General features: G+C 40.0%; 1 protein-coding gene across 5 annotated transcripts in view; it reads left to right on the top strand.

Moving 5' to 3' along the window:
- Window positions 1-13,583, top strand: part of LOC108626220 (neurotrimin) — a 181,465-nt gene that overhangs the window by 94,457 nt on the left and 73,425 nt on the right. For 4 of the 5 annotated variants that reach the window (XM_018026787.2, XM_026814452.1, XM_018026789.2 and 1 more), the window contains exon 1: window positions 8,100-8,265. The exons of the other annotated variant lie outside the window; for it this stretch is intronic. In XM_018026787.2, the coding sequence (XP_017882276.1) occupies window positions 8,187-8,265 (79 nt within the window). In that variant the 5' untranslated portion in view covers window positions 8,100-8,186. Of the gene's footprint in view, window positions 1-8,099; window positions 8,266-13,583 lie in introns of those variants that run through there. 5 annotated transcript variants of the gene reach the window in all.

Raw genomic sequence — 13,583 nt, forward strand, 5'->3', positions numbered from 1 at the left:
TTGTTATATGACTGTAAATAATATAAAAAATATTAAAAATTAATTTTAGACAAATTTCTTTATACATTATTCTTTCACAATGCAGTCATTTTGACTGCTTTGGGCAATATCGGTATATACTAAGTTTCAGTCTTTCTAGTGTTAAGGAAGGTGCGTAACAGATTTTATGCGCAGGGAAATATTCGTAGGATGATATCCTTGAGGATAAATATAATATCGTGTCATTAGTGCGTTGAAAAGAATTGCTGAAACACTCGAAGATTTCGTTTCAAGCCGATACAATGCGAAACAATAAATTAAGCATTTCACGAAACTGTATAATTTTTTAGCGAAGAGAGATGAATCGCAGAAACGGTGATTCATCTCAAGCTATCCGTGCATTAATAAAGGAATACATATTGCGACGAAATAATCAGTGAAGCATCGTAATTGCAAACCTGCGATCCATCTATATCCGAACCAAACGACGTGGGGTGAATCCTGGCGCCGCCGCCGCCGCCGCCGCGTCGCAAGAAATATTGCGAGGAGATTTCGACGTCGTAATTGCAATTAAAGCGACGTGAAAATCTGCGAACGCGACAATAATGTATTCACGGAGCTGCAACGATTGCACGGAATCGAATGACCGACCACGGGAAATATGGAGCGCTTATGAATATGTGATTAGTATATCTGCGCTCGCACTCAGGACGCCTTGCATTTATCAAAACGGGACGCAGTGAAAATATTCGATTCTGATTTTTATACATCTTGCTACGTCTTAAGTGTCAATAATAAATCAAAACAGAATTGGATTTTGCTTTCGCATATTTCATGTTTAGAATAGAAGTGTAGTCATATATTTCTAATGCAAGCTCATTGCGTTTTCTTGCAAGCATGATTTATTTAACTACACTTAATTGACATGTTAAGCTTATAATATATTGATAAGAATCGGCTGTTTTTAGAAAGTATTGAAACATTTATAAGAATCCGTCGATCAATAATAACGCGAGAGAAGTCAGAAATTCTTAAGTGATTTTCAGAGAAGTCAAACATGACGTGCTTATCCGGTTACAAATCTATCCGGACGATTCATTCGGGACACGAGTCTCCGGAAGCGTCAGCTTGGAAAAGCAATTATTTCCCTTTAAAGCTCGGTCGCATTGTCGACACTTGGATACTTGTAAACCGTCGCTCCGCGTTACCTCCGTCTCGTGGACACGCCGAAGCGTTGTTTATTCCCTGCTGGTGGCGAAGGTCAATTCGTAGCGATCGTTAAACCCGTCGCGTCGCGTCAGAATAATATTTCGAGTTCGGAATCGCGGTTAGATCGCTGTGACACGTCCCGGAACGTAACCAGTGGAGTTGGGTAGTCGATGAAACGACTCGGGGTCGAACGTGGATTCAACCGGAAATGCTCGCCCGAAGAGGAAGCGAGGCTGATGTGTGTAACCGTGACAGATGTACGACGTTTGAACAGCTTTGAGTTGTTCGTTACCTAATTACTCGTCCTTATTAACTCGTTTGTCAAAGATGTACCTATGTAGCTACGGTTCCCTTTTACCGCCACCGCCCACTGGAAATTAATTGGGAAGCTCTGATACAGGACACGACGCGATTAGGGATTTTCGGTCGATTTGCATGTTTAATTATCTCGACTGTCGGAGAAATTGCGGGAATTCGAATCGAAAATCCGTTCTAATTGGAACCGCGTAATTCTGTGTCAAAATGGCGAGTGCCTATTTCTATGATTTATCTTCTTTTTTAAATTATTATTATTCCATAGCGAAACGAGTATAGAGCAATATTAATTAGGATTAGGCTTAGGATTTCGTTTAGTTCACAAATAAGGAATCTAGTAAAGTGTCTCTTTATTATGTGAATTTCTCGGATTCTTATTATAATCTGCGCACGCATTTCGGTGGGACTTGTTTCCCCTGGTACGAAGGCAAATTTATTCTGTACAAGTAGATCGTATTACGCTGTACTCCAATTTTCGATCGGGCCACTATAAACAGGTTTCGATTGAATTCGAAACGTTCGTGCTGGACATCTTCGGTCATTGAAACGTGTAATTGGTTTTGTATGTTGCGGTGGTACGAAACGGTTGCATAGCTCCGCGCTGCGTTGGTTAGAATGAAACGCACCGTGCTCTGGCCCCGGCCCACCAGTTTGTGATTAACATATGCAATGCGTCGAAACTCGCTTAAACATCGTGGATTACACAGTACTTTAATCGTACGCGCAGCTAATTTGCGTGTAATATCAAAATGCTAATTCAATTCGGGACTGATGCGGAATCCTTGAAAGCCTATTTGCATTTCTGAGGCCTGCGTATCGTCGATATTCGAAATTTATTACTCTAATGCGCATCTACCGTTAATTATTAAAAAACTAATGCATTATCGTTCCTTTAAAAACAAGTGAATGTTTCAACAGTAGTGATCCGATGGCTTATTTTTCATATTTTATCATGCTTACAGAATTTGTATCCTAAAAACTTAAATTAATCTCGAAGTAAGCAGTCGTATACCCAGAGTCAAGATTGAAAAATATAAGGAGCGGGTTAAACGTTGAACAGTTACCAGCCTCTTAACCCAAAAATCACCTTTATTATCGCGACCAGTGAACTCTTCACATGTAACCCAACGATGTGTACCAACGCTTACATATATAGACAGACGTTTGGTCGGAACTTCAACCATTTAACAAACTCACTCCGGTTAACAAACTATTCGCGGAGCTGATTGAATGGAATGTTTTCGAAATTTTGTAGCCGGTCATCCGGAGCGCATCACAAAACTCTTCATTATAAACTCGAAACGAACGGGGAATTTCTCTGGTCGAGTGCTCGAACGGTAGCGCCGTCAAAAATCCATCGAGCCCCGCGCCGCCGCGTCGTTGCCGCGCGTCCCCGTTGCCGTTTCAAGTTTCCTCCGCTCGTTACACCACGCAGCGTGCCGCGCGATTCGTGATCGACGCTCTTACGAGCCAAGTTTTACGATGCAATCAGAACCGCATCGGCGGCGTGTAACGGCGCCCGATATTGCCACCGGTGTATCCCGTGGCTCGCGTTTCGCCGCGGCATAATGTCAGCATCGTAACGCGCTCGCGACGCCTGTTAAGAGGCTGGATCCTAGTTCGGTAACCGGCAAGATAGAGTCGGCCAAACGATGCTACGTACGCGGGAGGTTAAACAATACTACGGTTACTAAAGTTCCCCAAGTTTTCTCGTTTGCACCTCTCCGTATCCCCGGGCCGCATTAGACCGTGTAAAGTACATACTTCCAACAAAGTTTTCGATCAAATAGGTATTTTTATATTTTCAAACACTGATAAGATGTACAATAACTACTATTCCATTTTATTAAAACACATTGTCAAATAATGGTTGGTGACTAACGCTTGAAGCTGTTTAATGAATTTTTGACATTCCAAATAAATCCAAACTCTTATAAAGCATTTGTTAAAAAATGTACGATCAAGATTGGTTCTCTATTTTAAATTAAATATTCGGACATAACTTCTTGGTAAATAGCCTTGGGGAAACGCTTTTATCTCGGGAACGTGTTAACGCGACCGAGAGAAAAGCAACCAATTTAATATCGACGCAGTTTCTTTGAGCCATTTGGGCGCTACACTTACGTGTGTACACTGCCGCTGTATGTATATAACGCGGCAAAGGCTAATCAAAAGCGACCGCAGTACTGGAAAAGTTAAATATTTAATGTTTTCAAACCATGTACAGCTACATATTTCAAGGCTACAAATTCGTATAAGTGGGGAAACTGTTTAACTGTTTTAACATTTCAGCTGTCCATCCCGCCGCTAAACTTTGAGGCAATTAAATAACAGTGCAATCCGCAAGTCCATACAAGTTGTGGTAATAATCGTTTAATGCTTTAGCGTCACTTTTTTACTTAAAACCGAAAGCCATAATATACATTAAAATGCGGTAATATATGTATATCGCATTGTCAGATTATGTCAGAATGTGTCGACTGAAATATATTTGGAGTCTATCAAATGTAAAAATACTAAAAGCTTTTATGTACGATTGAATGTATTTCAACTCCATATTACGATAATGCGTCTGGATGGAGTAATTATCATTTGTTATTGGAATTGAATTCTGCTCCGGCGTTAAGTAGTGCAATTAACTGGTGAAACATAAAAATTCTCATCCGCTTCCGCGAATCGCGGAAAGTTAACAGTTTTCATTCGACCAGTCGGAAAGTTAGCCAGCCGTCTGTACTTTCATTACTGCTAAGATTAATCTGCAGTTGAACTTTGTTCATTAATGCGAGATCATAAAAGTTTGACCGATTTTCATCTCGCAGCGACCGGCCCCACGGATCAAAGTGTAATGGTTTAATTTCATTTCATATTCTTTCTCTGCTGGATCTATCTATGTATATCTCGAGACGGTGGCTCAGCGGCGCTGACAATAATAAGTGCGATGGGTAAAAATTGAATGAACAAATATTTTTCACGAGCTCAATGGAAACGAGTAATCGCATTTTCCTTTATGTCGTTGAGAGTATTTCTTCCGTTGAATACCCGGGAACTCAATATTTTTCACATCGTTTTATTTGTAGCGTCGAAATATATTTTGCCCGTGAACTAAATTTCCGAAGCCGATAGTTTATATGAGAAGTTGATATTACAAAATAAAGTTAACTTGAAAACCGGAGAAAAAAACAGTGGCACGTTATCGAGAACGCATAGCAAGCGGATGTTTCGTAAAAAGAATCGTTGCCGAAAACAGGTAGCAGCGAATGTTTTACAGGGATTCGCGCATGAAAATTCATGGTCGGATTTTCTGTCCGCGCGGGATTACAGAATTTCACGTCCGTACGCAATCCACAATCGTCAGTTTATGTTAATTCTGTTGTATTTAACGATTCGTAATTACGCGTCGCGTACGTATCCAGCGAACGAGAAATTTTAATTATCTTTAATGAGAGAGAATTGTCGAAAAGTCTAATATTCGTTTTTGGATTTACTGATAAGAATATAGGATTACGATTATATGTATAAAGTTCCATTCGTTTCTGCGATACTTCCCAAAATCTGCGAATTGAAACAAAATATTCTCTCGTAAAATTTTCATGTCTTTAATGAGTGGAAAAAAAGCTCAACTGTATTAGTAACTCGTAACAATTAAAAAGATATACATTGATTTACGTAAATTGAATTGTACGGACTAATCGCATTTTGTGAAAATGTGTACTGAATTTTCTGTGAGTTTAAATGAAGCCATAGATCACAATTAAAACTGTGAACGTAGAATCGATCTTGCAGGAAGCGACGGGTAGGTAGCCCATTAAAATGCAGGAGATACTCGAATTCGACTCAATTGCGATCCGATTGCGGGCTGCAGGAGAGATACGCGTGACGTTACAGTGTCTAACATGACCAACAAATTATCTCCCTGGTGTACACTTACCAGCCACGCTAACGCACATTACCTGTGTAATTCTGTCGATATTTCATATGGATGTGCAATAAAACGACTTGCCATTAGCCACCCGGTATCTTGTGTACCTGGATAGCTGAGAAATGATTACGTAGGGCATACAACGTAACGGGGCGATCGATGGGAAACGGACTATATTTCGGTAATGTTTGCGAACGCCAGATATATCGTCCTGATATGCACACGCCCTCGCTACAAACTTCATTTCGCGCTGTACCCGTACCTAGTTTACCCTCCAGTTAACCTGTTTCCAACCATATTTTAAAAAATTAAAACTTTTCACCGAAACTATTTCAAAGTTCTCCAATGAATTAAGAAAAATAATGAACCAATTTCCTGAGATCACAGAAATTAATAAATTTACTCATAAATGTAGGAATACACTTTAATTGGTCACTGACTTCTGGAATATTTTAATTTTCTTCAGAATGAAAGAGAGGGAACTACTTAATATCTCTTTCCTCTTTAGTTCTATAAATAAATCAAAGGCGATCTTCGATTTGTCCTGAGAGGAAGCGTTTGAAATTTACCGTAAAATGACGTGAAACAATTACGAATGGTGGTCACGATAGAATTCATCAAGGCCTTATTTGATCAGCGACGGGAAGCTAATTCTTTTAGCGAGAGGGAGGAAAAGGCGTAATGTGTGAGTTTTCTCATTGGTCGTGGAATGTTTAATGTATGACGCCTTTCTATCTGAAATTCTGAAGAATCGAGCTGAATTTAGATCAAACCGGTAGATCTTCAAATGGCCGTACCTAAGATAACGGTTTCCTTCTCCAGGAAAGGACCACTCTTTCCTCTCCGTTTTTTTTTTTTTTTTACCTTACCCTCCGATGCGGAACGTTATCTGGCGCGTTTCTATTACAGTATTGGAACGGTACTATGAATTCCGGTTCATTCTGTCTCCGTGTAAGCTTCAACGACGACGAGCTTCGTTGGTAATCAGGGTCGCTACGAACATTAACGTTTACGACGTTACTGAGTTCGAAGCCAATTCTATAAAACGGTGTAATTAATGAATAAAATCGGAGGGGGAGAGAGTTTTGACAAATGCCACATTTTACATTCCACTCTGACATTCCCATTACAAGTATTATTTGTTTTACGACTTTCATACTTTGGGTTACATAAATATCCTGATGTCTGTTACAAATACCGACGGTTTCGGTTTATGACTCGCGCTACCTTCGCTTCCCTAAAAGACGTGGAACGCTTAAACTTTTCCTGAAACCTTTTTCGGATGAGTACCGACTCCCTCGCATTACCCATCCTCGCAGACGGAAAGTTTAAGGGCGATTTCTGTATCGTTTCAGAGCGGAACGATCGAAATGCACACTTTTGACTTTATTGTCGATGGAGATCAAATTTTTGATAGCCGATATGTCGCGTCTTCGTTGTTCCGGGCATAACATCGTCTGTAAAAGTTGAATGCGACGCTTTACGATCTGATTATACACTTGATAAAAAATATAATGCGCACTCGAGAGGCACGTGAAGTGAAAATATAAGAAATGATAAGGTAGCAGGTATACTTAAGAGATTAGAAATAGAATATTGGATTGTCATATACATATTTTATTTCTCAACTATAAACAGTACATTGTGCATATTACTGTGTGTACGTGCGAGTACAGAAAATCGGGAGAGAAAATTTCACTTGGCCAGGTATTATACAATCGTTACAGCCTGATTTTCGTCGGAAAGAACCGATGATTAGAGATATCGACTGATTGATCGGTGCGGCGGTCTGTTAAAGCACTCTCCGCACGTATACGTTCGCCCGGCGCCGCGAATCTGAATCACGAACCTAATCTAACCTCATCTGACAGGGGAAAGTAGATAATTCTTTTCGCCGATCGACCAAGAATTGATTTCAGGCTATTTTTATCCGATGTAAATCGGAAAACTTTTTCCCGTTCTAATGGAAACAGAATTAATTACGTTTAATTTTTTTACACGCTGTAAAATCATTTATTCATTTTCACGTTAACAGATTGAAGATTAACGAGGCGTACGTTGTACAACGGAAATTGACTTTTTAATTATTGAAATCGAGTTGTCGGTGGTTGGCACTAAACCTGTTCAAGAACAATTTGTATTCTAATGGGAAAGACAGTAAATGCAAATGTATCAAGCGTGACAAATTACATTTTTTATGAGGTATTTCCTGATAGTGAGGGTATTTCCTCATAGGATTACGTGCCATTGGAGGGTCAAGCGAGCACGATAACAGTTCCCGTCATGAAACGTTTATATGTACTGTATCGCCAATTGACCGTGAGCAGAACGCCGATCACGAGACATCAAGGCAAGCCGTGCGTTCAGCCGACGCGGACGCGTCGAGGAGCTTCCCTCGCGTCTATCAACCCTGAGAGTTTCGCGGTTGGATTCCTTATAGCAGAACTTATGTATTTCTCGCTATCTTCGGGAACGTGTCTTTCGTATAGAGAAGGCGGGTCCTATGGTTCACGATGGCGGAGGGCACGTGAGACCCGGACTCGATGGGCGCATGCGAACCAAACCTGAAGCTTACGGCAATCGAGAAAGGATGCCTTTTGTCTCCCTCTTTCACTCCCGCGCACGCCATCCATCCCCTTTCTCGCCCTCTCGTTTCAGTCTCGTCGGTGGCGAGCCGGGTGGCCCCCTCGTGTGCCAGTCTGCACCGAGATTCCGGCGCGAATCGTCCTTGTTCGTCGCGGCGTCACGCCAAACTCCTAGATGGATGTTGCTGAACCGCGTACTCGTCTCAGCGATTCCCATCGTTGCGCAGTTCCTCGCAGTCTGTCCGGCCTTCGTCGAAGGTTAGTGATACGAAGCTCGTGTTCGACGTTATGCGTACCGTCGCCGCCGTCCGTCAAATCGTCGGACGCGTTCAAAGCTCCTCGAGTGATCACGTGCGAACATCCCGTCGGCACGAAATACACGCGATCGTTGACGCATCCTGACGAGAATTTTTCACTGCCCTCCTTTCCCAGTGGTGATTCGATTTTTACCTCGTGATTCATGGATACGCTGCGATCGCGTGTCTCTTATCCCGTTTGTGTTCATGTGACGGTGCGCCTCGTAAAATCTGACGGCTATTTTGTCAGCATTGACGTCGTGAATATAAAACCTAAGTTAGACGTACGACCGGTCAGGCGTTACGATTATAGTACACCCGGAGTTTGGAAGCCAGTGACATGACGTGACGTGACGCGACGCGGACCAAGTGAATACGGGCGCCGAGGGGATGTTCGAGTGTTAACCGTCCGTGTTTTTTCGTCAACGGGGCATGTGCACGTTCGAACGCGTATTTAACGCTGTCCCGTCGGAGTGACGTTTGACGGCTATTACCATACGGCAAATTACGATAATTCTTTCGCTGTCGTTTTTACTCGTCGAATTAACCAGAGAGACGTAATCATTTTCAACTCGTTCGGAACAAATTTCCCGAATTCGTTTTATTCGATCCTGAGTATAGTATTTCATTGAGAAAGTATAAAATTGAAATTACGTACTCGAATTCGTGTGACGGTTACGAAAATGAGCCACGGCACATTTTGATTTATCAGAGAGCCATTACGTGTTAATGACCCGGGAAATATCATTTCCTCGTTAAGACTCGGAATTCGCGTTTGGTATTATCTACAATCGGACGAAGTTCAACCGCGACACGCGGGATATCTTCGTCGGTGGCTCGCGTTGCGGCTGGGTGGAAGCTCGATTTCTCTCGCGATTACCCCTCGATATCACGTTGCATTATTTATCCGTCCCCTATAAACCTGTCGAATTTTCGGCGAGGCGAGAAACCTTCGCCGAGGAAACTTTTGTCCGTTATCCTATTACCCTTACCACCCCCGACAATAAGGAACGAGGTTCACTGGGGGAGGCGACTGTCTGCGAAGCTTCCACCTTTTTTATCGTTCTTTTTACTCTCGTCTTCCTCACTTTATTCGAGCAACTTCCCCGCAAGCCGGAAACGTAGTCGCGCTGGCTGCCAAAAAATCGTAACGATCCACGTTTAATTTGAGTCCAACAACTGTAATCTTGATTCAATTCCATGTATTCTCATCAAAACCTTTGCTAGTTTTTTAATACGAATTTTAATCCTAAATTAATAACTCATCTCTTTCTTTCTCTCTGTTTATTCATTTCTGCCTCTACTCTCTAATTTTTAATGTAATAGAATATAAATATACAAGATTCATTAATTCTCTGATTTAATCTGTTCGATTATAAAATTGAATTGAAAATTAGTAGTAATTAATCCGAATAATTCGTTATCTGACTTTTCCGGGAAAAATGGTAAACCATACAGTGCCAACATTTACTTTAAAATAACGAAAAAGAAATTCAATACAGAGTACAGATTATCAACATGCTTCATTTATTTTCAACTGATAATGGATATTTTCGCATGAGCATTCTTCCACTGTTCGTATTTTCAGTTAAGCATTGCGCTTTTCGCTTCAATATTATTTATTTTCAAGGCAGTATGAATTTCGTATACATGTTTTATAATTTTAACAATGGATAACGAACATAAAGCTGAAAATGTGATATATAATATAAAAGCACGACATTTTAATTACTCTTTTTTTTCTTGTATGATAGGTTTCAAATACAGGAGAATTGAAACCTTCTCGTTTACGTTATAGAACATTATCCTGCGACTGCGTTTATCGATTTTCAATTTAATTTATTATCTATAATCCGAAAACCAATTCATTAGGTAGGCGCACGGTTATACATATTTCATACAGTGCACATAAAATTATTATTCCATCGAAATTAATACCCACCTTAAGCGTCTTATTTTAATATACACAATGGGAATATAATTTTTCTACCTGCAATATTTCACATATTGTATAATTTGCTTATAAACTAATGATTAATGAAATTTCCTTTCAGAAATTATCTACAATGAAACTCGCGTTGCATCTCGTATCAGTTTCGATGAAATTCAGGACGTATAATTTAATACTGAAATCAATAGAGCATAACAACAGCAGATAATATTTTAATATTCATAAGATCCTTTCTCTGATATGACCCTCAGACGGTATCTCCATTTATGAACAAATGACGTTAACGATATGTCTCTTGTGTAGTTTTTATAACGTACGGCTACGTGTAAGGAGCGACACGATCTCGGGATTCCTTCTCCCTATTGATTTCGCGAGGGCTTTGTTCACTGTTGCGTAAGAAAACAATTCTGTCTTGCGTGAATGCAATCGGAGCCTCGGCATTTACGTATTACACCTTAAAGTCGTAGTATGAATTGATACCTCGGCACTTTAATATGAATTCCGTAATACTTCCTTTCTTCAAATCACATTATTTTCTCATTCTTTGCCATTCCATCAATCGTTCTATATTCCTGAATATTAGTAATATTGTGGAATTGGTATTAAAAATGCTGAATGACAGCACCTATTTCAATCTTCATATATCATACTAAATTTTTATTAGCAACTTACCATTGCAAACTTTAATTGGCTTTCTGTATGCCAATGATTTTTCCTCACATGTTTGCCGACGTTGGTAATAAGTTGGGGGTGAAGCGTCCCGTCTTCGCCTCGGATAAATAGGGTGTGTACCGATACTTTGAGGAACGTTTACGGGAGGATTTTGTGTGCCGGCGTAACCGACAAATTTTTTACGCGTGCTCAAGACGCGGAAAATCTGAGGGAGAGGGTGTACATCGCGTTTTAAGCGCGGCGAGGCTTCGGAATTCTCCTCGTAAAGCTGTGCACGAAACCCAAGGTCTTCACGGCTATATAGACGCGATAGGGGATACGATGGGATAGATAGGGGATCCGGTTCGGGCTGTTCACGCGTGTGGATGTACTAGTAGTAGGTAGATCGGTTTCGTACTGAACTTGCCGACTGTTCCCCCAATTCGTGCGTAATATACTTGCGAAGTAGAACAGGCGACGCTTTCTACGGTGATGTGTTTTTGTCCCGTATGAGACTTGAATACTGGACACAGCATTGCGATTGCCCTCTGGTATAGTTTTTATTTGAAAAGTTCAGCACAGTGTTTCATTAATCGGTACGGTGTTAATAATTTGAAACATAAGTAGGTGAATTTTTTACACAGTTCTGATATGTATATTTTAAAATCAGTTTTATTTATAACAAACGCTTTGTTACATGGTTTTTAATTACATAATTGGGTCTCTATGTTTATTCCACGAAGTACATTTCTATTCGTTTCAATTATACAATAACTGTTCGGTTAAATAACCGGTGAAATCAGTCAATGCAATTGTTAGAATCTATTGAAGATCCTCCTTCATTATTCTATTATCTTCCTGCTCTGTATTAAATTTTCTGCAATATTAAATTTGTAATTTGAGAAGAAACGTAATTTCATATGCAACGACGCGGTGAGTTATAGCATCTAGTTTTTGCACGATCAATCTTCCCACCGCGGCGTTGAATAACATCCAATCAAATTCCTGAGCCATATTCTACTGTCCCACTTAAGACAGCTGCGCGCATCGTCTGCACAAGTCTTTCTGCCTCGACCCAGGGAACGCGTGTTCANTGTTCGGTTAAATAACCGGTGAAATCAGTCAATGCAATTGTTAGAATCTATTGAAGATCCTCCTTCATTATTCTATTATCTTCCTGCTCTGTATTAAATTTTCTGCAATATTAAATTTGTAATTTGAGAAGAAACGTAATTTCATATGCAACGACGCGGTGAGTTATAGCATCTAGTTTTTGCACGATCAATCTTCCCACCGCGGCGTTGAATAACATCCAATCAAATTCCTGAGCCATATTCTACTGTCCCACTTAAGACAGCTGCGCGCATCGTCTGCACAAGTCTTTCTGCCTCGACCCAGGGAACGCGTGTTCAACTTTAGATTTTGTACCACTTCAGTAACCAGACCGCCGTACTCTTCATTTAATTATGAACTGAGATCTGAAATGTTATGTAAATATTATATTTAATTACAGCATTCTTATATATTAAATCAATAATTAATTAATATTTTTCTATGAAAGTACTTGCTCATGATTCAGACACTGAAATTATTCATGGTTTTATTATAAAGGGAAATAGAAAAGAAATAATTCAGAGAGATAAAGATAATTTTCCATCTGCGTGATGCAAAGAAAACTGGAATGTTTTATGTGTCTGTAAATACTGCCAATCTTTTCTTCGGATGTATGGCGTAAAGTACAACGGACGACGGTTTGCAATGCACATTAGCTCGTCACTTCGTTGGGAAATTAGGCTACCGCGATTGAGTCATCTGAATCGATGCAGAGAGAGCCGCATTGTACGCTGGATTCCATTGTACGCGTGCTGTATGCCATGAATCGAGCGGTCATTAATATACAACACGCCGCAAGGCGACATTCAACCCCGAAAATCAGCCGAACGATCTCCCGCCGCCAGAATATTGATTGATTCGCTGCCGCGCGTTGGAATAACTCGAGACCTCGGTTTACAATAATGCTGACTTAACAATGTGCGCCGGTCAGAGATTTATGATGGCCCCACGAATTTTCTAGTCAAAACTGAAAACCACCCTTGCCTACCTTTCTCCGGGATCGTATTCCCAATTAGTTTCTTCATTCTAGTATCGGTACAGACAAAATATAATTAATTGTGCGTGTAAGTTACGTTTCTCTTGGGAATAAAATTAGATATTTTGATCAAGAGCAGATTTATTTAAAATAAGTTACCGCTGTTGTTCATTATTGTAGGATCAGTTAATTTAGTGAATAAAACTAAAATTAGTTCTTCACTGTTTATAGTAATTTATAGTTTATAATAAGTGAACAATTCCATTTTAGCATACGGAACAGCTTGTAAAATAATACAGTCCATGTTCATTGACTACGTGTATGGAAACTGTAAATTAATATACATGATTTTGCCCAATTACCATTACTGTCAATTAACACGCCATAATCAATAATCATAATTTGTAATTATGAACCAATTTGTTGATCTGAATATACATTTACATTAAAAGCATTTTATTCAAATACACGAACAGTTAGCTTCAATACTGATGTCATAATTAGTTTGACTGTAAAAGCTGTTCGTTATTTGACGTTGTCATAAGTTTGATCGTGGAAGGAAAATTTTTATCAAATTTTGTCGCAGTAT

This window comes from Ceratina calcarata, unplaced genomic scaffold (assembly GCF_001652005.2).
Source record: "Ceratina calcarata isolate Rehan_Ccalc_2016 unplaced genomic scaffold, ASM165200v1 scaffold39.2, whole genome shotgun sequence".
NCBI lineage: Eukaryota > Metazoa > Arthropoda > Insecta > Hymenoptera > Apidae > Ceratina > Ceratina calcarata.